The sequence below is a fragment of the Chanodichthys erythropterus genome, chromosome 4 (genome assembly GCF_024489055.1).
Source record: "Chanodichthys erythropterus isolate Z2021 chromosome 4, ASM2448905v1, whole genome shotgun sequence".
In the NCBI taxonomy this organism is placed as follows: domain Eukaryota; kingdom Metazoa; phylum Chordata; class Actinopteri; order Cypriniformes; family Xenocyprididae; genus Chanodichthys; species Chanodichthys erythropterus.
The window spans coordinates 283280-308765 of record NC_090224.1 but is presented as its reverse complement, the minus strand read 5'-3'; the positions used below and the strand labels follow the sequence as shown (position 1 = coordinate 308765).

At 42.1% G+C, this 25486-nt stretch overlaps 2 protein-coding genes across 3 annotated transcripts in view; one reads left to right on the top strand and one right to left on the bottom strand.

The window, feature by feature from the left end:
• prkg3 (protein kinase cGMP-dependent 3) overlaps window positions 1-1927 on the top strand; it is a 39441-nt gene extending 37514 nt beyond the window's left edge. For both annotated transcript variants that reach the window (XM_067383544.1, XM_067383545.1), the window contains 2 exons: window positions 41-116; window positions 445-1927. In XM_067383544.1, coding sequence (XP_067239645.1) covers window positions 41-116; window positions 445-531 — 163 coding nt within the window. In that variant the 3' untranslated portion in view covers window positions 532-1927. The remainder of the gene's footprint in view (window positions 1-40; window positions 117-444) is intronic.
• A 5030-nt stretch (window positions 1928-6957) lies between these two features.
• The window catches only part of kcnk2b (potassium channel, subfamily K, member 2b), a 69715-nt gene continuing 51186 nt past the window's right edge, over window positions 6958-25486 (bottom strand). Inside the window, exons 4-6 of the mRNA XM_067382933.1 lie at window positions 10720-10942; window positions 10495-10634; window positions 6958-7281 (exon numbers count right to left, since the gene is read on the bottom strand). Coding sequence (XP_067239034.1) covers window positions 6958-7281; window positions 10495-10634; window positions 10720-10942 — 687 coding nt within the window. The remainder of the gene's footprint in view (window positions 7282-10494; window positions 10635-10719; window positions 10943-25486) is intronic.

The window sequence follows — 25486 nt, the reverse complement described above, 5'->3', positions numbered from 1 at the left end:
ATTGTTATTAATTCTAAATTTTCCCTCAATTATTTCTCAGGTGGTTTAACAGCATTAACTGGTATAAATTAAGAATGGGGCAACTGGAAGCACCGACTGTTCGGCTCATAAGAAAGGTCAAGTTTTGAACTTAAATCATATTCTTTACACACCATCTGACACAATGTAAAAAAAAGTAGTAAAGTTTCTCTTTAGTACAAAGCTCTAAATATACAGCTCTAAATAATATACTACCAGTAATAAATTCTGATATCTGGGCTCTTACATTGCCTCAATGGCAATGCATTTTGCTTTGGTGGAAACTGAATTGTCTTGCAAAACATCAAGTTGCAGATGATTTTTTAAAACTGTTTCAGGATGAAACTCAGATGTATCTACAACACAAGCTGCAAAGTAACAGAGTCTGTTTGACTGATTGTGTCTGTGTGGGTTTTTGGTTTTCAGGGTCCCTGCTATATAAACTTTGACCGCTTCCCCTATGATAAGACTCAAGCAGAGGAGGAGTTTTCAGGCTGGGATTGTGATTTCTGAACATCAACTAAGTCTTGAGGTCTCTGACTGTGCTCTCATGTATAGTAAAACATCCACAAGATATTTACAAGATAGTTATTTGCTCAAAAATGTTCCCAAGGTTTAATATTCTAATCTGCATATGTTGATAAGAACAGTAATTTTATGACTTTTGGCATACAGTATGATTGAACTTTAGTAATAGTGTTTTTCACAGACAGTAAGTAAAAAGTAAAAATGATTTCCTCTACTGGAAATTCATTATAATTTTTCAGCCTGCCAAAGTTCAAATCTCCTGCTTTTTTTTTTTTTTTTTTTTTTTTTTTTTACTATTTTGAACATAGCAGTTTTATTCTTAAATGATTTCAGATGTGATGATTGGAAGACCAGCAATTTATAAGGGTCCAAATTCTAGAAGTTTCACTCTAGAAACATTAGAAAATTAACATTTAAAAAGAACATTTATCTTCTTATTTTTCAATTGAATGTGAGAAAAACAAAAACAACAACAAAAAAACATGCACATGTAAGACCATGTCTTATTCTTGTTTAGACTTATTAGTTTGTTAATAAATAACAATGTGAATGTATGATTAAATACTATTTTAGTTACTTTATTTACTTTACTTTTATTTTTAATGTACTGAAAGAATGAAATGTTAATATATTAATATTACGTACTTGGCAGGATGTTGAGATTTTTACTTTCTATTTTTTGCAACCTGATATATATATATATATATATATATATATATATATATATATATATATATATATATTTCTGCTGAACTTCTTACTGTGCTCATACCTTTAAGGAATAATGTTGGTAATCTGTAAGCTTCAAAATGATCCAAGTCCATTCAAATTCATTTGTATAGCGCTTTTCACGAAATACATTGTTTCAGGGCAGCTTTACAGAAAGCTATACTGTCTAAAATGGCTGAGTGTTTTAAAATAAAGCAATTTTTTGGGTAGGCTGATAAGGCAGATTTATATCGAGATTGATAATCTAATACTGTATTCATTGTGTTGTCATATATCAGTGCCACAGTGACTCTTGCACATCTTTGAGAAGATGTTCAGTTTTGTTCTAAGTGAGAGTAAAAAATTCTCAAAAAGCATGTGATTGGTTAAAAAATGTGAAAAAATAGCTGAAAAAATGTGAAAAATGTCAAAGAGTCTGATGTAAATCCAACATTTTCTAAATTAAATTCATTCATGGCCTCTTTTATCCTGGTGTTCAATGCTGAGGACTTCTAGCCTTGAAGCCTCAGTAAAATCGGTCAAGACTGGTTTATACTCATAAACAATGAAATGCTTGAATGTTATTGGTTTGTGGTATAGTTGGAAGCAGGAAAATTCTTGTGCATGGAGTCAGTGCATGTAAATAATGATAAACAATAAACATGGAAGATAATGATTCATTCACAAAAGAAAGCACCACTAATTCCCATTTACTGTAAAGATTTATTGCCATATAACAGCCACATCAATGTATGTGTTTTATAGTTTCTATGAAAAAGGCTGGTGCAGTTAAGAACACATTAATCTAGGGCTGCCCCCTAATAGTCAACTAAACGTTAATCGACTAGGAGGGGCTTAGTTGTCTAAGACTGATTTTATTAGTCGGTTAGTCGAAAAAGAAAAAAAAAGAACATTAAAGGCTGGTGCTTATGGTAATTACAGTATGTAGGGCAGGAAATCCAAACGTTCGCCTATCATCCATCGACCTCAAATATGGTAATCATTTAAAACGTAGGTAGTAGCAACTTTACATGGCTGCTCGCTCTAAGGTTAACCTAGATAAATGTTATTATATATAAGCGCTATTATATATGAGTTTGTGCAGAGTGTGGAAGGCAGCTAAAGGCAGCTTTACTGCACAACATGGAGGTGCCGACATGATAACTTGCATTTTTTGTAACTTAAAATACTTTGTCATTTTTTGTCATACAGATAAGAGTAATACATCATTCCAAACTGTGACTACTTTTATTTGTGTACATTCACAACAACAACAAAACGTGTTTTGTAAAATAAAGAAAAAAAACAGGATGCGACTACTAGTCGACTAAAAAAAAAATCTTGAGTTGGGGGCAGCCCTATATTAATCGCTCCTATTATCAGCTTAACTCCCCTTATTTTGGTGAAAGATGCAGAGCACCAATATACAAACAGTGAGTGTGCACTAACATACGATCATTTGTCAACTATGATTATAACTTTTCTTATATCTCCCCTAATATATTTGACCTTTGCCATAAAGTTATCTTGCAGGGTGAAAAGACTGAATATAATTACAAAATGCAATATAAATTCTAATTTGCATCATTTGCATGCTTACATATGGGAAATATCACAAAGTCTCTGTGCTTTAGATAAACTTAATGCACATTCAATAAATAAAAGCCTGTATAAAAACAAAAACAAATGCTTCTAGCTCAGTTTCACATAATATTAATCTGCTAGTATGACGACCCTTCTTCTAATCTTTGCTCTTCACATTTGATGCAAACTGTTTGCACAAACTGAAACTGTTCTTACATTGAGATCAGTTTTTATTGTACACCATCTTGCCAAAGGACAGTATTGGAGCTGTGTTTGTAATTTATAATGAAGTTCTGAAATCAGGTGATCTTCAAATCTTCTGGAGTTCAAAAGCTGAACAGACCCTTCAAGACACATTAGGTAGTTACCTGTACTCAAACATAATTAGCTTATTTTTCTTTCATATTATCATTACTGTCAGAGTTACAACCATCTCACACTTAGATGCAGCCAACATCACAGAAACAAGGTTTTCAAAAGCCTTTAGAAACCAATTATTATGCAGCTTTATGGATTATGTCACCATGTAGCATATCGTTAGTCTCATAGCATATTCATTTGAAATATGATCTGGGCAATTATGCTATGAGGCTAACGATATGTAAATTTGTAATCAAAAGAATGAACAATTGCTCATTGGAAAAACATACCTCTACCTTAATTTTTTCCAAACTCCATACTCTTTCTGTACAGAAAATTCACTGCAGTTTCCAGCTGAAATTAAAACTAGAGGCAGTAAAATGGGAACTTTTATACACATTTCACACAAATTATGAGTACAGGGGCATATTATCATTTATTAAAGACTTATTTTCACATCCTTGCACAATACTGTTATGACCTCAAACAGTTTTACTATAGTGCATGATTTCTAAACTAAAACGTTTTTACTTTTGTATTACAAAACCAGCTCCATAGGCCTATGGCTTTTCTAATGTAGTAAACTGGTAGCTCACCCGAGTAGCATCAAGCATTGCTCTGGCGATGCTAAGCACTCAGCTAAGCACAAATTTCCATAAAACATGAGCCATGACACTCAACAAGAGATAAAAGCATTGTAGAAACATCTCACATTTGCTTTTGTTAACTCTATCGTTTGGGTTTAGTGTAGATAGGCTTACATTATTTTTTAAATGTGATAAATCATATTGCAAGAGTGACGTGGAGAAAAATGAATGCACTTTTAGCGCCACTCTTTGGATATTTGAAAATGCTGAGTTCGTTTTAATAGAACCAAACCTGCCAAGTGTGAACACGCCATAAGATAATACTTTTTTTCCCTTTGAGCTTAAAGATCCGTTATTTTTTTGTTGTTCTCAAAGCAGAAATGAAACAGAATGGCTCTGTAAGATTACAATCATATTGAACTCAGCATTTTGTTCAGCCAGGTAAATCCACCCTTTACAACAAGATCAAGGCATTTTAGTTAACTGCCTTCAAGAAAGTGTACAGACTTTAGGGAATAAAATTAAAATTAATTTAAATACACTAGTCCTGAATGCTTTCAGCTGTGAGTCAACTACAAGAGAAAAATCTATTTCTATCTCTTTTAGAGTGCCTGTGATACATTTGGAACTCTGATTCATCTGAGGACACACTTCATCTATAAAGAATCTTGTGTCTGATTTGTCTGTATCTCTTTATTCCCTCAAGAGTGTCAAATGGGTATGAGAAGGACGAAATTTACAGTCATGGCTTGACAACCGTAGTAGTCCTTGCAGTGGAGCTGGTGGCTTAAAATGTGTCTCGGATCTCCATGGCAACTGTGCAATCTCTCCGTCTCAGCCCAGCGATCTGAATGTCAGAGGCTGCAGGGCTTGCTAAAACAGAATAATACAGTTACATTAAACTGAGCTGTAATGTGGCATCATCACAAAAACAATATTTTGGTTTACTTGGATTGAATTGAATGATCATGGAAACAAATTTGTTGCATTCATTAAGTTGTGATGTTATGGGGAATTTAGGGTGGTACCTTGAGGTCTGATTGGTTAGGCTGGGGAAGGCAATTTGAATCAGGATTGTGCATGTGACTTTCAGTCCAGGGCAGGAGAATCATTCGACACTGTATAGAGAGAATCAGAAACTGAATATTAAAGCATTAGACAAAGACACCACCACTTAAATTCACAATTGTGGGCCCCTGTCTGAGAACATTGTATATCATAGAACACCTAACTGGCTGAAATAAACATTTTGATATAAAAAGACTTAATGTGCAGGATAAATGTGAAAATATGTGGAAAACCCATTCATTAACTCACAACTCTCCAGTGCATAGATTATAAGACTGTAGGAGACATGCATACAATACAGTGTGACACAGCAGAATCACGTGACACTGAAGACTAGAGTAATGATGCAGAAAAGCCTTCAGCTTTGCATCACAGAGGTAAATTATTACACTTTAAAATAAATCCAAAAAGAAAAGAGTTCAGTAATAAAAAACAGTAATAATATTCCACAATATTGGTAGTGTATATTGGCAGATAAGATGCACTTTTATCTTTTTTGTTTCAAATGTGTCCTCTGATAATATCAAAACAGCTTTAGTTGATTACATACTGGAGGTTCTTCTGTGAGCCTGTCAGGGTTGCCATAGGAAACAGTAATTAATTACCCATGAACTGAATGCACCTGTTCCCAATTAAACACAAATCATAAGGAGCAGAATCATCTGAGAAAGGTGAATATGTTCTCCCAATGAAATCCAATTACTGTTCTCATATCCTCCTTCACGTCTGCATTGGAAAAGGTCAATGGTTTGAGCTTGTCTAATCTGCATATTGAAGAAGCACAGACTTAACACGTTCACTAACTGTGGATCAGCTGTGAGTTGGGGATATATATCAGCAACAATAAAATGGGTGTTTTGTATGCTATAATTTTGTACCCTACTTAATTTTTTAACAGAATCCATTGCTATCCACAGCAAAGGTGACTTTGTAAGGGCTATTGTAGAATACCAAAGTAATTTTATGTACAACATTACAAGGTTAGAAACCTTCTGAAAAATTTCGGTGATGAATGCTTTGTAAACAAGTCCCAGTCTGACGCTGGATTTGCAGATCACGGGCGGGGTGCAAAACTGCATCAAATGCCCATGTTTTGTTGGCAATTGGTGTGCGAGTGCATAAAATGTAAACAACACAAATGTTTTTGTTCCCTTTTCATTTATAATGATGTCGCAGGCTTTTTTCAGATAGACTCGGTACAGCGTATCTATCTTTTATAAATATGATAAAACTAAAGACTTTTCGGAGATATGAAGGATGCAATACTACTCTACAGGTATGAGATTGGTAGAAACTCTTTGTTACCTACCCTTTAAAGAGTCTCACACTAGTAATTATGACATTGTGGTGGTGTTTTCTCATAAATATGATCGTATTGACATGACTGAGGGCAGGACTGCTATAATCACATTCACTTACCTTTTAACTGTGCCACTGTGCCTCTGTGCATCTGGTCATGGATGGTGCAAGAAAGCTGTGTTGGGAATGTTCAACTTATAATGTCAAGGAATTTCCTCGCTCCCTTGCTGCAGTGTATGCCTGCAGTTGGGATAGAGTAATACAAAAGTTTTTTTTCTTTTGGAAAGAGTGATGTTGTGCCTTCATTTTGCTGGACTTTGCAGACATTGTTTGGAGTGTGGTAGACTCGAGAGAGAGCTGGTTAGCATTCTCATTCATTTCAATTGTAGATGCTCAGCTGCAGCATGCAGTGCCAGAATGCTAACATTCAGTAAATGTCATGCTGTCTATATTAGACTTTTCCTGTAGAAGAATGATAAAAAAGACTTACATGCATTTTAGAGTTATCCAAACAAAAGGGGGGCACTTGTGAAACATCTAGAGTATATTAATCTGTAACTATAATCATATAAATTACAAATAACTTAAATGTTGCTAACAAAAATTATTTAGTCAGAATACATGGATATTTTTGCATTGCTGTCGATGGAGAACAATGCTCTTTGACCACACAATGGTGTCTTTCTATTTTCTTTATATGAAATGTATAGTCTTTGTCCTCTCATTTTTCCTTTTGTCTTATCCTTCCTTATACATCCTATATTTTTGCTCCCACAGTTTGTCGGCGAATGTCTTTAGTTCCAGCTCATTTTGTTTGTATTTTATTGTTATCTCGATGGTCAGTGTAATCCGGGATAAGGCCGTTGAGGAATAAGCTTCCATTTCTTACAGATGTGTAGGAATATGCCTCTCTCTCATCTCCGAGGTTAACTGAATGTGCACGTTTCCCTGGTGTCATCTGCTGATTGACAGGTGGGCTGAGGTATATTTCAGCAGACAGTTTGCGCTTGATCGATGCAGCACGCTGGAATTTGTCATAAATGTCGACACTCAGTCGCCGACGAGTCTCCTTAAACTCTGCGGACACGTTAGCAGTCCACTCAGCGGCGTGAGCTCGAAACTCTCCTACCTATGACAAAAAGAACAAGATTGATATTGTAAAAAATTTTAGTGCACCAAAAATTGTCATGCCCAACCTGCATGTTTTTTCCAGAAATATAAAATTTTTTGAAGAATTTTTATTCAATGCCTTTTTTCAATGCCATAACATAAAACAACATATGCAACTATATACCAACCAATATTATCACCAAAAACAACCACGGCGACGTAAAAGTGCATTACCAATGCCGACAGATGAAAGGATTCAATGGAATCAGTTCAATGGAATCAATTCAATGGAAAGGATTCCGGTAGAGAAGACAATGCTGAATAAAGTTGTAGTTTTTGTTATTTTTGGACCAAAATGTATTTTCGATGCTTCAACAAATTCTAACTAACCCACTGATGTCACATGGACTACTTTGATGATGTTTTTATTACCTTTCTGAACATGAACAGTCTACCGTACAAACATTTTCAATGGAGGGACAGAAAGCTCTCTGACTAAATCTAAAATATCTTAAACTGTGTTCCGAAGATGAACGGAGGTCTTACAGGTTTGGAACGACATGAGGGTGAGTCATTAATGACATAATTTTCATCTTTGGGCGAACTAACCCTTTAAGTATTTCAACTTGACAAATTTAGTTATTTGAACTTATAAAGTTTAGTTGGAATAACTTTACAAAAGTAAAACACTTTTTTAAGTTTTCAATACCACAGCTCATTTTCATTTAACCTAATTTCTGTCATGACAACTCTCAGATTGTTTGGCATGGAACTTTTTCATATTTAAATTCATTTCTACCCCAAATAATAATTGATCTAATGTCAGCCACTGAAACATCAACTGCAAACAATTAAACTGAATCTCTCGATCTCAGTAGAATATGATTAAACAACTGCAAAAACAGCTTTACCAGCTTCACTCACTTATTTTTGCATTTATTTATTTTTGAAAAGAACAATTTAGTTTGGTGAATAGCATTTCCTTTAGTTGTACACTTAATCCTTGAATTTTTCAATTAACTTTTTTTTGGCTGCTTTAACGCTGTGATCACAAAACTTGTTTGTTGTTGTAAAGAAAGCCAGAGATGAGATAAGGTGGTCCTTGCTACTTATTAATGGTATATGCATCATAAAGTGGTTTGCTTCACTGATTACATTGATAGTTAGGGTTTAGTGTTATTAGTGTCTCTAAACGTTCTACTTATTTTGTGATATTGCAGTATTTTCTCCAGCAGCATCAAGACAATCTGACCATTTAAAGAATTTTAAAAACATGCCAGACAATAAGTTTTGAACTACAATAGCACTCAGACACACACTGACATCAATAATCAGCGAATGAATCACAACAATGGTGACAATCAAAAAACTTTCATTCTGCAGTGCATTCTGGGTGCACCAATCAAAACTCATCTATGGCTCCCAGCATGCATTAAGGCATGAATTTATTTTTGTCAGCATTGTTGAGGTTTGTATGATGAGTGTTGGTGTTTAAGTGTTTCTAAATGCCCAGATTGAAATTTTTGCACAAAAGATGTTTCAGATATTCTCAGTTCTGTGTCAGTGTTAATGCCGTAGTGCACTTTCTATCACAGCTAAATTTGTTTAGTTAAAATATTTTCAAAGTTCAGTAGGGCCTCAACATTATTACTACTGTATTTTCTTTGAAACAGTCATTTAAAAAATTTAAATCACTGTACAACAAGCATTGGAATGTTGTAAAAGCAGACAACTTCAGCTGATCTATTTTATCAAAGCATGAGTGCTCTTAATGAAACACTGTTGCAGTGGGTGTAAAAAAAAATAAAAAAAATAATAATAAATAATAATAATACAAGCCAAGGGTCAAGTGCTCAACTGTAGCAAACGCTTTTCACTTTAATAGTGACTTCAAACTAATTTATTTCAATAATAATAAAAAAACAATTACATTAATTAGAGCTAAACCTCTGTTAATTCTCAGAAACAATTTATGAAAGAAATAAAGGCAAACTGGTCTGTAATAGTTGAAGATGGTAAAGCTATTTTTGGAGTTGTTTTATCATCCTCTGCTCAGATCTTGAGAAATGTAATTGATTTGATTTGCAGTTGATATGTTGCAGTGGCTGAAATCAGATCAATTATCAGAATACAGAACATTAAACGGATAGTTCACCCAAAAATGAAAATTTGATGTTTATCTGCTTACCCCCAGTGCATCCAAGATGTAGGTGACTTTTTTTCTTCAGTCGAACGCAAATTATGATTTTTAACTGCAACCGCTGCCGTCTGTCAGTCAAAAAATAGCAGTAGATGGGAACTTCAACTATAACAGTAAATAAAACTTGCTTAGACAAATCAAAATTAAAACCTGCTGCTCGTGATGACACATTAATGTCCTAAGACACGAAACGATCGGTTTGTGCAAGAAACCGAACAGTATTTATATAATTTTTTACCTCTAATACACCACTATGTCCAACTTCGTTCAACTTCCGGTTAGTGAGGTCTGATCGTGCTCTGACAACGGATGTCTCGCCCATATACTTCATTGAGCGCGAGACATCACTTCCGTTGTCAGAGCGCGATCAGACCTCACTAACCGGAAGTTGAATGAAGTTGGACATAGTGGTGTATTAGAGGTAAAAAATTATATAAATACTGTTCGGTTTCTCGCACAAACCGATCGTTTCGTGTTTTAGGACATCAATGTGCCGTCACGAGCCACAGGGTTTAATTTGGATTTGTCTATGGAAGTTTTTTCGACTCTTATTGTTCAAGTTCCCAATCACTGCTATTATTTGACAGACAGACGGCAGCGGTTGCAGTTAAAAATCATAATTTGCGTTCGACTGAAGAAAAAAAGTCATCTACATCTTGGATGCGCTGGGGGTAAGCAGATAAACATCAAATTTTCATTTTTTGGTGAACTATCCCTTTAATTTAACTGTAATGTATTTTAATGATACATATATGGCTCTTTTTATAGTGTTGTTTTGCCCCATTTAGAGCTTGACAGACATGATGACTATGAACTGCCACTGAAAAAAAGCAGTGCAAAGATTGTTCAAAAAATCTCCTTTGGTGTTCAATGGAAAAAAATAACATCATGGGTCTGGAACAATATGAGGGCGAATAATGAAATAGGGAGCAAATCTTTGAGAAAAGCAATGTTTTGCCAGTTGCTGAGGAAAAAGTTCAAAGACAGTTCAATATTCTATTGATAATTGTGGCATCCCTAATGAGAACACACCTCCTCCTTGGTTTTCTTGGATATGACACGAAACCAGTCTCCAATCATACTGAGAACAGCAGCGAAGTATGCTAAACCAATCAGGATCCAGAACCACACCATGGGCTTGTAATAGTCCAAGTACTCCAAGTCAGAACCACCTGAACAAGACACAAGACAAGATGCTAGTATCCCTTTTGCAAACTGCTATGCATATGCAGTCAAATGTGTTCTGTTTATGCTCACCACTGCTCTCTTCATGGTGGCGTCGCTCACCCTCGCCCGCAACAAAATCTCCAAAGCCGATGGTTGTCAAGGTAATGACGACAAAGTAGATGGACTCCAGCGCACTCCAGCCCTCAATGTGTTTGAATATGACGGCCGGCAGAGTGACGAAGAGGAGACAACCAAACAGAATGAAAAGAACAGTAGAGATCACACGGATCTTGGTTTGACTCACGTTCCACTTCTGAGGAGAGAAAAAAAGCATGGATGGAAAGATGGAGGCGTTCATAGATGGATGGATGGAAAATTAAATATATGAAGGGTTAGTCAATCCATGGATGGACAGTTTGATTTGAAAGTCTGATAAACTGTTTTGAAATCCATGGATGGACAGTTTGTATACATACAACATGTATATTTAATACAATATTAAATATAAATGTAGACAGCAATTTACAAAATCCACCGAATATAGTATATGAAGATAATGTAAAGAAATAAGACATGTCTAAGACTTTGATATCCTAGTGCTGATATATGACTGGGGCCTCCAAGGTCACTTATAGAAGTTATGATACAAATTTTTAAGACAAGGGTATCTAGCTTGTTGCAATAGCTATTTGAAAGAAAAATATAGGCAAATAAAAAATTCTAGTTGCATTTCTACTCTGTAAAAACAAATGCTTAGAAACTGCAAATCAACTGCCCAATTTTCAAGTTATTGTCACATTGGTTTGGGTTTTGTTTTTGTTCATGTCTTTTATTTTGAAATTCTCATAGTCGTGGTTCCTGCTTGTGTCAGGAGCAATTCAAATGCATAAGGAGTTGTTTGCTCTCCAAATGTTCTCGCAGTACTTTGATGTCATATGCCATGCATCTCAAACAAGCCTAACATCTTGCATTTCCCTAGTCTCATGTATAATGTTCTGATTGGTTCCCTTGTTTCAATTTCTTATTTCAATCATTGATAGGTCTCAAAAAACGAGTACTCGGGGATGGGGCATGCAAAGCAGTCATGTTATTTCTGAAAAACTAAACCTTAATTCTACGTTCATTATTGTAAGTAAAAGTAGAGCCGATGCATTTGTTTTATTTTTATATAGGCTTCTAATTGATTTAATATTACTTGTCTCTATGTTTTTATTATCAAATGTGATTTAAAATGAACACATAGGATACTTTGCTTTTAGGCTACTTTATTCAACTGTAATTTTTAAATAAAACGTCTTCAATATAAATTTAGCAGCATTTCAACTGTGCTTTTGAAACAACAACAAAAACGAACAGCTTAGTTTTTATTTTCAAAGCTAAAGAAAAAAAGTTTCACAAGTTTAACAAAACGACTGCTATGGTAGCCTAAATAAAACAGAGACGGAATGATTTATAAAACTCAAAACAAAAACATCCTGTATATTTACCACAACTGATGAAACTTAAACATAGGCTACAGCCTACATATTTTTGTTCAAAAAGAGGAGTTCACAATTAGGCTGGTGCTGGAAAAAAGGCGCTCTGCTGGAACAGATGTCGCAGGAACAGCTAAGTACCACTGGGCAAGGATGCTTAGCTTTGTAAACCGATTCTCATTTACCTTCTACCACAGTAAAGGATCCTGGTTTTCGGAGATGCATGGCTCACTGGAGTAGCTTTTGATTTCAGTGTCACATGAACAAAAATCACTCGCGCCATAATCCTCACCAAAAAGAGTGTTGAGCGCCATAATTGCAGCTCGATCAGGCTGAGAGTCACTTTGTATGGGTGTGACAGAATTTGTAATTGTCGCTTATATTTATAAAAACCACGGCTGTCTTGAAGTCCGACACTCTTGGAGACTCACCGATCTTTAGGTGTTTAATGATGAGGCTATGTGTGATCGGATATACCATCGGAAAGCAAAAATGCGTCTCACTGCACATTGTATTTGTGGCACACTCCAGGACCGGAGAATGGGTATTAGTATTTCCACAGTCTGCCAGTGCTCATCTTTCAAGTCAAGTGTCTTTGCATCTGCAAGTTTTGTAATATTGCCATCTGACAGAACAGCGTACACAGTCCATCTCTCCTCCAAAAGACGTTTGAACATATGGAACATATCGTTCGAACACAGAATTCCACCGCATGCGACAGTACTGGATAAGTTTATGTTCGGTTACTGGCAACTATCACACTTTTTACAGAAGCAATGCTGAAGCCTTTGTTGATGGGTAGCTGGAGGGTCTGTGCAAAGCAGGGCACTGATTCCCAAAGACCTCAATTCGCCAAAACCATGTTACTCGCGTTATCATGAACACACGCAATTACTTTCTCTGAGCTTGACAGCTACTGTTCTGTTGCATCTTTTAAGTAGTTGGCTAAGTTCACAGCAGTGTGTTGTCAAAACTGCGTGTCTTTAACACTGAACTAAGTATTTCCCATTCAGCAATGTAATGGCAAGTTAGTGTGGTCAGCGAGGTCCATGAGTCCATAGTGATAGCCATCTTTGCTGTCTTTGACAGTCTGTCTTTCAGTAAAGAAGCAGTATTTTCATATAGAGCATCTATTCTTCCTGTGACTGCTTTGCGCGATGAGATGTAACACTGGAGCTCAACGTAATGCATCAAATCTTTAAACCCTTATCCTTCGACAAAACTACAAAACTAATAGGCAGCAAATCTTTCTCTACCATTTCAGTGATTAGTTGTGTAATCTTTTCAGCTCTGGCTGCGTTGCATTTCTGTCTGACAGTAAACAATGCAATGAGTTGCCTGTCTGGTATTGCAAGACATTTTATGTACAAATACTAGATGATAATGCATTGTACTTGTGGTAGATTTGTGTGATAGCTTGGAGCTGCACATCTTGCAATGAACTGTATTTTCATCTATTTTGTTGAAAAGAAGCCAGAAACCATTATGCAACTTTGAAGCCATGTTTCTCTCTGTTTTCTGTTTTTTGTCTGGACTTTGGACCGCATGCTCTGGCAATGCTAACCAATCAGAGCTCAAGGTGCCGCCCAAAATTCTGCTATAACCAATCAGAAAAAAAAAAAATTAAACTCACACTGTTTTTATGATCGATCGTCCCTGTCACGTTCGAGTACTCGTGCCCATCCCTAATTTAAGGCCTTTTGTTTGCCTTGTTATTTTGTCTAGTATTGAAGTAAGTAGCTGTTATGCTTTTTCCATGCTTCTGAATTTGTTTTCAGAGTGTAGTTGTTGGGCTAACTTTGTTGACCAGCTGCAATGAATACATGGGGAGAGAAAACACATTGATATCGCACTGTGAGGAGAAGAGATGCCCAGATGGAACCAGGCCCAGGGTACTCAGGGCATGTGTGAATCAGCCATTTGCCTGGTTTCTCTCAAGGTTTCTTTCTCACCATATGGAGTTCTGGTTCCTAGACACTGTTTCTCTTTGGCTTGCTCAGTGGTGGTTTATAAGACAATTAATACACTGTAAATCATGAATTGCTGAATTTTGATATACATAGCATATGGAAACATGCATAGTTCTATAAAGTTTCTGAGGGTCAGTTTTGGTCAAAGTTCAGAAATATTGTTCTAGTCCTTCCCTGAGGAATATTTGTATGTATAACTGAAATGGTCGGCACAGTGGCTCAGTGGTTAGCATCGTTGCCTTTCTATGTGGAGTTTGCATGTTCTCCCGATGTCAGCCTGGGTTTCCTCTGGGTACTCCAGTTTCCCCCACAGTCCAAAGACATGCAGGTTAGGTGAATTTGACAGTCAAGATTTCCTGTGTGTGATTGTGTGAGGGCCATGTGATGGACTGGCCATCTGTCAAGGTTGCTTTCCTCTGCCTCTGGCCTAGGAAACTGGGATAGGCTCCAGCCCTATGACTTAGAAGGTTGTATAAGAAATAGAGAGAGAGATAACTGAATTGGATGTAAGTTGTCTGGTTCTGCTCATTGTAGCATCAAACTTTAAAGGTGCACTCAGTATGTTTTATGTATAAAGAAATGAAAAGCACTTATGAGAAACATCATTAAAATTATGTTCACTTACATGAGGCCAAGACTCAAGATATATCAGTCTTCTAAAAAAGCAGTTTAATTTTACATTGAGTTGGTCACTGTATTGATGTCACATGTCTAGCCATGTCATTTATTTGAGTTACTGATAATAATAATAATTACAGTAGTAGTAGTAACAATTTTAATAATAATTTGTACTATATATATAGTGCTTTTAAAAGCATAAGCATAAAGCATAAAGTGTATAGAAAAAAACAGCAAACCAAACAATATACTGTAACAACAAATACAATATACATACAACAAACACGCCATATCAATGCAGCCCAAGTCAACAGCACAGTTCAATGTTATAGCAAACAACAACATCTGTGTGATGGAACAATATAATGTCCAAACATGCAAATCTCTGCTAGAGTGATGAAATAAACTGCAAAGACTCATAGCTTTTATGCCACATATTTTTAAAAGGAATAAAACAGACAATAAAAGCTTTAGAATCAAGTGCCAACTGTAGAGACACAGCAATAACAGTTGTTAAATGTCTCTGTTTAACACACAGCCACTGCCGACGAGAGTATAAGCATGTACCAGTACGAGAAAGTAGCCAAAATTTGCTGCATTTAGACCTTAAAAATTTAAACAGGTCATGAACATGTTGAAAGTGAAAGGGGCATTGCGATGTTACACGCTATAACAGGTGCTTCAATACGATACAGCATCATCATGCACTCGTTGAGAAAGACAAATATCCCAGTTTATAAAGTTCCCTTTCGATACTTCACTCGTACTGCGTATGGGGGAAAGGTCTCCCTTTTTCCCCGCTGCTGAAGCCTTTTTCAATAACGCAGTGTAACTGCACCGTCATTGGTTCACTCATAGACAAGTTGTTGAACCAATGGCGGCGCGGCATAGCTGCGCGGCCTATGGCGACAAAGCGCGCGAATATTCCCGCCGAAATGGGCGGGGTATAGGGCTATATAAGCAGGCGTTTCGCCATAGGATTTCAGTGTTTTCTCCTTCAGCGACGACATCTACTTCTCTTCGCTGATCTCCGCCTGAAGCCGAAGAAGCTCGCCGCCTTCTGCTCTCGCCGCCGTCTGAAGAGGCTCCCGCAGCGGACTCGCCTGGACTCGCCGGTGGAAGAAAGCGCCGGCGCCCTCGCGGACTGCAGCTTCTAGCGCCGTCGCCGAGCCGCCGCCTCCCGCTTCCCGCTTCCGGCCGCTTCCTGTGCGTCCCCTGCCGCCATCCGGCGCGCCGCCTGAGAGCTTCATCCGCGGCTTAAACGCCGCTCTAAAAGAGCGATTTCCAGCGGTTTTCACCGCTTTAAGAGCTTCCGCGGCCCTCGCCGCTCTAAAAGAGCCACCCAATTGCCGTTTTCACGGCAGCGGCGTCTCACGATGCCCCGCCACTCATGTGGTACTTGCAGGGCCCCCTGCACGACGACGATGGACACAGCGAGTGTGTCGCTTGCCTGGGCAAGCCCCACGCAGACGGCGCGCTCGCTGGAGACTCATGCCCGCACTGCGAGTGTATGAGTCTCGCTTCCCTGCGCTCGCGGGTCGCCTTCTTCACTGAGGGCGATCTCGCCGCTCGCGCCCTCCCGTCTCCTTCCTCCCGCGGTCCGGCGAGGAAAAGACAGCGGGGTAGAGCGACTCAGCGCCAGGAGTTGAGCGAGCTCACGCCGGCCCAGCCCCCGCGTGCCTCGCCCTCTCCTCCCAGGGAACTCTCTCCAGTTCTGTTCTCTCGCCCTGAGCAGCGTCCCTCCGCAGAAGCGAGTGACCTCGTCTCATTCGGGGGAACAGACGACGAACAAGACGACTCCATGTCTCTTGCGGCTTCCGAAGCGGAAGGATGGGCTGGCGAGCCGGAAGACCCCGCTCCACCGCCTCCCTTGGAACCCATCGAGCATGGCCAGGGCATGGATGCCGAGCTCTTCCGCATCCTGTCTAGAGCCGTTGAAGAGCTGGACCTCGAGTGGGCCCCTCCAGAGGAGCCGTCTCGCAGCCGCCTGGACGAATGGTTTCTGCCAGGCCGCCGCCAAGCACCTCGCCAGCGTTCAGCGCCCTTCTTTCCTGAGGTCCACGAAGAGCTGACGAAGTCGTGGCGCGCTCCTTACTCTGCCCGCCTCCACACTACGCACCGCTCCGCCCTCACCGCCGTCGACGGCGCCGAGGAGAAGGGATACGAGCGCTTGCCACCCCTAGATGAAGCGGTGGCTGCTCACCTCTGTCCTCCCGCGGCTGTGGGTTGGAAGACGAAGAGGGCCCTTCCTTCCAAGCCCTGTCGGACCACCTCTACTCTGGCTGGACGGGCTTACACCTCGGCGGGCCAAGCTGCCTCTGCGCTCCACACCATGGCCATATTTCAAGCATTCCAGGCCAAACTCCTCCGCTCTCTGGATGAGTCTGGAATCGACGCGCCAGCCTTCAAAGATCTCCGCAGCGCCACGGATCTTGCCCTGCGAGCTACGAAGGCTACGGCCCAGGCCATCGGTCGTTCCATGGCCAGCCTGGTCGTGTTGGAGCGCCACCTGTGGCTCAACCTAACGGAGATCAAAGACCTAGACAAGACGGCCTTCTTAGACGCCCCGGTCTCGCCTTCTGGTCTCTTCGGGCCTGCAGTGGATGGCTTCACTGAGCGCTTTACTGCCGCGCAGAAATCGTCTCAGGCTATGAGGCATTTCTTGCCTAAGCGCTCCAGCTCCGCTTCTGCGTCTAGCCGCCCCAGGACTGCGCCGGCTCAGCAGAACAAACCAGCCCCACCTGCAACACAGGCAGCGCCGCCCCAGGAGCATCGCCAGCGCTCGCGCCCTGCGAAGCGCCCTCCCTTCCCGAGGCGCCAGGGACCCCGGCCCAGGATTGTGCTGGACCCGGTGCCTCCGAAGTCGTCCTGATTCGTCGGACAGGAAGAGGATGGGGGACCGTCCCGTTACGACCGGACCACCCCAAAAGCTCCCACGGGTAATTTCCCCTCCGCCTCGTTTATTTCCGGGCGTGGGAAACATACTCCAAGTGACAGCTGGGCCCACACCTGTTGCGCCCACTCCAAACGCCGTTTTCACGGCGGACAAATTTTTACCTCATCACAAAAAGAGCAAATTTCCTCTTCCACCCCTCGCGGTGTACGACCCTCTCAACGGCGGTCTGTCACCCAACATTATTCAACCCCTAGCCACTCGGGCCGAGGCCTGGCAGGCCATCCCCGATGTGTCAGAATGGGTCATGGGGATCGTAAACCAGGGCTACTCGCTCCAGTTTGCACGACGGCCCCCGCTTCGCCGGGGTGCTTCAAACATCGGTCAATCCGGACGACGCTCATGTCCTCCGGGCCGAAGTCATGTCGTTGCTGGAAAAAGGAGCTGTGGAAATGGTTCCTCCGTCAGAGAGCGAGACAGGCTTTTACAGCCGCTACTTTCTGGTCCCCAAAAAGGATGGCGGTCTCAGACCCATCCTAGACCTCAGGCTTTTGAATCACTCCCTCATGAGACGGAAGTTCAAAATGCTGACGCTGAAGCAGATCCTCGCGCACATTTGCCCCGAGGACTGGTTCTGCTCGCTGGACCTGAAGGATGCGTATTTTCACATCCAGATAGCCCCCGTCACAGACGATTCTTGAGATTCGCATACGAAGGGGTGGCATACCAATATACGGTCCTGCCCTTCGGGCTGTCTCTGGCTCCCCGCACTTTCACCAAGTGCATGGACGCGGCGCTTTCCCCTCTGAGACAGATGGGAATCCGGGTTCTGAATTACCTCGACGACTGGCTCATCTTAGCCCGTTCGCGAGACGAGCTGGAACGCCACAGATCCGTGCTCCTCAGCCATCTACAATGCCTGGGTCTCAGGGTCAACTTAGCCAAGAGCTCGCTATGCCCCACTCAACGAATTTCGTTTCTGGGAGCAGTTTTCGACTCGGTCCGTATGACGGCAGTAGTCTCGCCAGAGCGCGCCCTGGCAATTCAGCAGCTCACGGCATCTGTCACGAACAAAGCCTATCTCCCTCTGAAGTTTTTCCAGAGGCTGCTAGGGCTGATGGCTTCCGCCTCCCCGGTGCTGCAGCTAGGCCTTCTTCGGATGCGGCCTCTTCAGTACTGGTTGAAGTTCCGGGTTCCTCCCAGCGCATGGCGGCACGGCCGCCTATGTCTCAAGGTCAATCGGGCCTGTCTTCTAGCCCTGAAACCTTGGATGGATCCAGTATGGTTCCAACGCGGAGTCCCCTTACAGGCGGTCTCACGGAGGACGGTGCTCTCAACAGACGCCTCCAACTTGGGCTGGGGCGCTGTGTGCGAGGGCAGACCGGCCTTCGGCTCGTGGAGCCACGAGGAAAGCCATCTACACATCAACTGTCTAGAGATGCTAGCAGTGATGAAAGCCCTTCAGTTCTTTCAGGCTTACTTGACGGGACGTCATGTTCTAGTTCGGTCAGACAGTATGACGGTGGTGTCATACCTGAACCACCAAGGCGGTCTTTCGTCCAGCCGCTTATGCGCTCTGGCGAAACGACTGCTGGAATGGGCTCTTCCGAGGCTTCAGTCGCTCAGAGCGACTCATGTTCCTGGCAGGAACAATCTGGGTGCGGACATGTTGTCACGGAGCAACATCCCCTCCGACGAGTGGATGCTCCACCCCCAAGTGGTCCTCACGATCTGGGAGTTCTTCGGGAAGGCAGAGGTAGACCTCTTCGCCTCAGAAGACAACTCTCATTGCCCAACATTTTTCTCGAAGGAAGTAGATGCTCTGGCCCACACATGGCCCAGCACGCTCCTTTATGCTTTCCCTCCGATCGCACTGATCCCCCAGGTCATCAGGCGTATCAGAGAAGACCAGCACAGAGTCCTTCTGGTGGCCCCGCTCTGGAGGAACCAGGTTTGGTCCTCAGAGCTATTCAGGCTCTCTCTAAGAGCCCCGTGGCCGATTCCCCTGAGACGGGACCTCCTCTCTCAGGCAAACAGAACAATCTGGCACCCACAGCCGCAGCTCTGGGCTCTGCACCTCTGGTCCCTCGATGGGAGCCGACTAGCCTCCCCGAGGACGTCCTAAATACCATTTCTCAGGCTAGAGCCCCATCTACGAGGCGCCTCTACGACCAGAAGTGGTCAGTCTTTGTTGATTGGTGTTCAACACGCAACATAGACCCTGTGGAGAGTGACGTATCTTCCATACTGTCTTTCCTCCAAGAACGCTTGGAAATGGGGCGCTCCCCTTCCACGCTTAAGGTTTACGTAGCAGCCATTGCAGCGTTCCACGCTCCTATTGCTGGCCAATCGGTGGGACGAAACGGGCTCGTGATCCGTTTTTTGAGAGGTGCTAGGCGTTTGAATCCTCCTCGCCCTCTCACTATTCCCTCCTGGGACCTCTCGTTGGTCCTCAGGGCCTTGAAAGGAGCCCCATTTGAACCAATGGGTTCAGCCGACCTCAGGCCCCTAACACTAAAAACCGCTCTGCTACTAGCACTAGCATCGGTAAAGCGTGTTGGCGATTTGCAGGCCCTCTCTGTGAACCCTGCATGCCTCGAATTCGGGCCTGGTGACTCTAAGGTCGTTCTGAAACCTAGGCATGGCTACGTCCCTAAAGTGCTCTCAACTCCGTTTAGAGCTCAGGTCATCTCGCTCTCTGCTCTTCCTCCCTCGGCGGACGAACCAGAGCTGCAGCTACTCTGCCCAGTCAGGGCATTGAGGACCTACATAGACCGATCACAGTCTTTCAGACTGTCGGATCAGCTCTTTGTTTGTTTTGGCGGCCGCACCAAAGGGTCTCCGGTCTCGAAACAACGCATTTCCCGTTGGATAGTGGATGCTATTAACCTGTGCTACTCCTCACTGGGCACTAATTGCCCCATAGGAGTCAGGGCCCACTCCACTAGAGGAATGGCTTCCTCGTGGGCTTGGTCCAACGGAGTTTCCATCCAAGACATCTGTGAGGCGGCCGGCTGGTCTTCGCCGTCCACCTTTGTCAGGTTCTATCACCTCGATGTCCCGACCTTACAAGCTCGGGTCCTGTCGGTGTGATTAGCGGCTTCCAACAGGTCCCGCTTCACGCCACCATAGGAAGTATCTTCCTTCAGTGTAACCATGGGTTCGGTTAGGCTTTGCCTCCGCTTGTCCTTTTTGCCCCCTCTGGGTGGCCAAATGCAAGCTATATCGTTCCCAGCCGTGGCACGGCGTGGTTGAATTCGTTCCCCATACGCAGTACGAGTGAAGTATCGAAAGGGAACGTACTCGGTTACTAACGTAACCTCGGTTCCCTGAGATACGGAACGAGTACTGCGTCACTTGCCGTGCCACGAGGCTGCGGCTCAGGGTCGTCGCTTCAGTCGATTGACACTGAAATCCTATGGCGAAACGCCTGCTTATATAGCCCTATACCCCGCCCATTTCGGCGGGAATATTCGCGCGCTTTGTCGCCATAGGCCGCGCAGCTATGCCGCGCCGCCATTGGTTCAACAACTTGTCTATGAGTGAACCAATGACGGTGCAGTTACACTGCGTTATTGAAAAAGGCTTCAGCAGCGGGGAAAAAGGGAGACCTTTCCCCCATACGCAGTACTCGTTCCGTATCTCAGGGAACCGAGGTTACGTTAGTAACCGAGTACGTTTATTCAGCCTCAAACAGTTGTGGCATGTCGTGTCTAAATGCAGGTAATTGTTTATTTAACAATGACATTACCAAAACAAAATGAGAACCAGAAAACGGAAAAACACACCAAAGCTTATATACACAAAGACTGATGAGGGTAACAAGAAATAGGTGACAATAATCAATGAGAAACGAGGGAACAGAAAACAGGAACTGGTGTTGATTCCTGGGCTTTAAGACAATTAAGACTGATAGAAGCAGCAGCCAGTGGGAAGAATGAAGATGCTAAGTGGGCAAAACAATAACAAAAAAAAACAAAAACAGAAAGGAGTAAAGAATGATCTGGACCGGAAGCCATGGATAATACCATCTAAAGGAGATGATAGCAAAACTATCATCAAATTCTGCAACACAGAAAAACAGGCACACTTGAAGGATGTGAAGGACCATGCTGAAACCAAGAAGCACAAAATGTGGTGCCTGCCCACAGTTAAGGCTTTTACGGTGAGAAAAGCTAATGTAAGTGCTTTTGTAATGCATTTGTAATGACCAGTGCTGTGAACTCCGGATAGCAACATATGTTACTTGCCACACATCAAGCACAGATAAAGCAAACATCATGGTGGGGAGACATCACTCCATGTATATACTGCTCAAGCAGAAACAGCCTAATTTAAGATGTGTATGCCATTCCTTGGACATTGTAGCTCAAAAGGCAATCCAGCAGCTCCTAAGCAATACTGAACATTTCACACTCAGTTAAGCATCAGAATGACTACCAAATGACTTATTCTATATGAGATTAAGTAAACAGTGGTTATTTTTCTTTGAAACCTTTCTTCAGGTTCCACCACTGGTTAGTGACTGCAGATTGCACTGACAGAAACCTCAATCAATAAGATGCGCTCACTTTACATTTCAGTGTGGCAGCAAGCTCTGAACACTGCTATGCAGTGCAGCTTCTGAGTGAAATGTACAAAGACCATCAACCTTTAATTGCATTTTCTCCAGCCTTTACTGTTGGAAATAAAAGCAACAAGTGCTTTCAGTTAGAACAACAACTCTGGGAATTAGACCTAAAATCCTCCAGTATACACCTCTAACTGACCTGGCAACCACATTCAGTCAGAAGTTGGAGGCAAGTGCTCTGTCACAAGAGAAAAAACAGGTAGTCTTAACACATGGACCTCTTAAAAGAAGTGTTTGTCAGGTCTTGTTTCATGTTCATAGTTCATGTTTATCATGTCAATGTCACTTTTGCTTCACAGTTGTTCCTTGTGTCATGTTCTCATTGGTTTCGTTATCTTGATTAATTTCAAGTGCCTTGTTTAGTCATTAGTCCATGTGTATATACAGTAGCCCTCGTGTTTCCTTATCTAGCTCTGTACATTGTAACCCACTGTTTGTGAGTTCGGTTTATGGTTCATGTTTGTTTAAGTTCAAATCTAAGTCTGTCTTGTTTTATATCTGGTTTACAGTTTATAAATGAACTGCACATGAGTTCTCAATCTGGATTGCCTTCTGTAACCCGGGTGATCCAGGCTACTAGTAAAAGTGTTGAGAGTTATGTAAAAAAAAAAAAAAAAAAAAAAGAAAAAAAAGGGAAGATTTAAGAACAAGAGGATAAGAGAGAAAAGCGAGTGCTTTAGAAGAGAAAGTGTTTCGTCCTATCATTGATCGTGCTGCATTGATTGACACTCCAACGAGCCAATGGTAGCAGCGCACTGAGATGGCACCGGCGACTTCACCACTATCAGACATTGAGAGAGAGCGAGCGAGTCAGATGAAGCATGTGCACACTGAGTGATTTCCAGATACTCCGTATAAAAAAAAGATCGCGATTGAGATAGAAAACTTGAATGCAATCAAGAGATTACATTTTTGAGTGAACTTTGAAGAGCTGATGCCGAAGTGAGAAGACGACGAGGCAGAGAATTGAGAATAAAGGCCAATGTAGATACATGGAGCACCAAAGCACCGCAAATTATCTTCTTATTGAATAAGATGTGAAATTCTTGCCTTGGCTGGGTTTTTTTTCCTCCTTTATGTGTTTTTCTGAGAAATTGTGAACACCATCCTGGACACGTGAGACGCATATGAGCGTATGTAAAAGGCGAGCCACCCGCGGAGACAATTTGATTGTTGAACCCTGATCTTGAATTCATCGGAACCGGTATGATGAATCTTTTCCTTTTGTTTTTGAACAAACAGGACTGAGACTTTGCATATTTTTCCCTCGAGCTTTGAACGGAGAGACATTGATTCAGAACTGAACAATTCTAAGGAGTCAACAAGTCTTTTGATCTGAGTCATTTGACTCTGAACTGACATTAACTGAATCGATCCAGTGAATCTTGAACATTTGATCCATTTGGCTGAAAGCACTGTTACATTCTGAAGGGAAAGAGTTATTTGAATTGAGTTGTAATATTTTGTTCTGAAAACATTGTTTATTGTTTCTTTCAATTTTATTGGGTTATAAACAAACTGAGTCTGTGGAGTTTTCCAATAAGTTTATTTTATTATTTCATTTTCATACAAAGTATATGACAATTGTTCTCAATTGGGTTGATTTGTTTGAGTTGATGAGCCCAACTTCCTGGAATTTCAAAAAGAGAATTGATTATAAACATTGTTCAACATTGTATGTTGTTAAATTACAATATTGAGATTTACATACTCCAGACAAATTGCAATTGAGAGACTCTTGAATGAATGCAAGATTCCAACCAGTAAATGAAATTCTTGGTTTTCACCTACCTGCTGTGTTGCTTCCCTCTCTCCAGTAGCCGCTCCTTACCTTCTGATCAGTTGGCCCATATCGAACCATATTGAACCCTATACAAGTGTGACACTTCAGACTCGACACGTGTTACGCGCTACACTTTGGCGAGCCAGCCAGGAGAGAGGACGCTACAGCGACTGAGGTGAATAATCATCAATACAAGTACGTACAGTGGATCTGATAGAAATGGATGTTGTGGAACGGGAAGGCGTTAATGTGCAAAATGCAGTAATTGTTAGTGGCATAACACTGACTGAATCAGATCAAGCACTAGAAACGTGCCTCTTAAGATTTGGCTCCATACGACGCAATCTACTGATTGACGATCCACGATCTGAGTTTCATCGTAATGCAGTAGTGGAGTTCACGCACAGTTCAGCCATGTGTGATCTTGAGCCCCAGCTGCCACTAACCTTAGTGAGCCCTACTGATGCAGACATTGTGTTCCATGTGCGCGCTCTGGGTACAGTTTACACCCCCGCCACTAGTAGCGCCACCGCTGAGTGCTTGGAGAAACTACAAGCAATAGCAAGCGCCAATGGGGAAACCCTACAAGATGTTCTCCAACGAGAATTGATGAAGGTTAGTGGAGTGAAAGCTCAAGCTGATGCGTCACGTAGAGTAGGACCTGGGCAAGAGCAAGGCCCCCCAGAGACAAGCCCCTTGACAAGTGCGACTAGTACTCCTTCGCGGTTGGAAGGATTCAAGTCACCCTCTGAACTGAGAATAGAGCCTGAAAACCCAGTCAAGGTGAACATAGGCGCAGCATCGCCTCACTTTTCGAATGATGCAGATGCCAACTCTGCTGAGACAATATCAGTGAAGCTTCCCATGTCTGCTATGAACCCTCCAGGTATCCAGAGGATAGTGATGGAACACATTATGAGGACGAGTGATCCCGTGTCCCCACATAGTGCTTCATTCCGCCTGAAAGCTTTCTCTGGGAGGAGCCCTCGTCCAAACAACGAACCTGACTTCGACACCTGGAGGGCAAGTGTTGACTACTTACTGAATGATCCATCCCTTCTTGAGTCACACAAGACGCGGAAAATTCTAGACTGCTTGTTACCGCCTGCTTCAGACATAATCAAGCATGTGAACCCGAACGCTCCGTCGTCAGAGTGTCTTAGACTGCTGGAGTCCGTCTACGGGTCGGTGGAGGATGGAGACGAATTATTAGCCAAGTTTATAAGTACCCTGCAGAATCCTGGCGAAAAGTCGTCCGCCTACCTCCACAGATTGCATGTAATTCTGAGTGCTGCCATCAGACGGAGCGGAGTTGCAGAGAGTGAACGAGACCGCTGTCTGTTGAGGCAGTTCTGCCGGGGCTGCTGGGACAATGCCCTGATAGCTGATCTGCAGCTCGAAAAGAGAAAAGCAGACCCACCTCCTTTTGCTGAATTAGCCATACTCATCCGTACAGCGGAAGATAAGCAAACATCAAAGGAGGAGAGA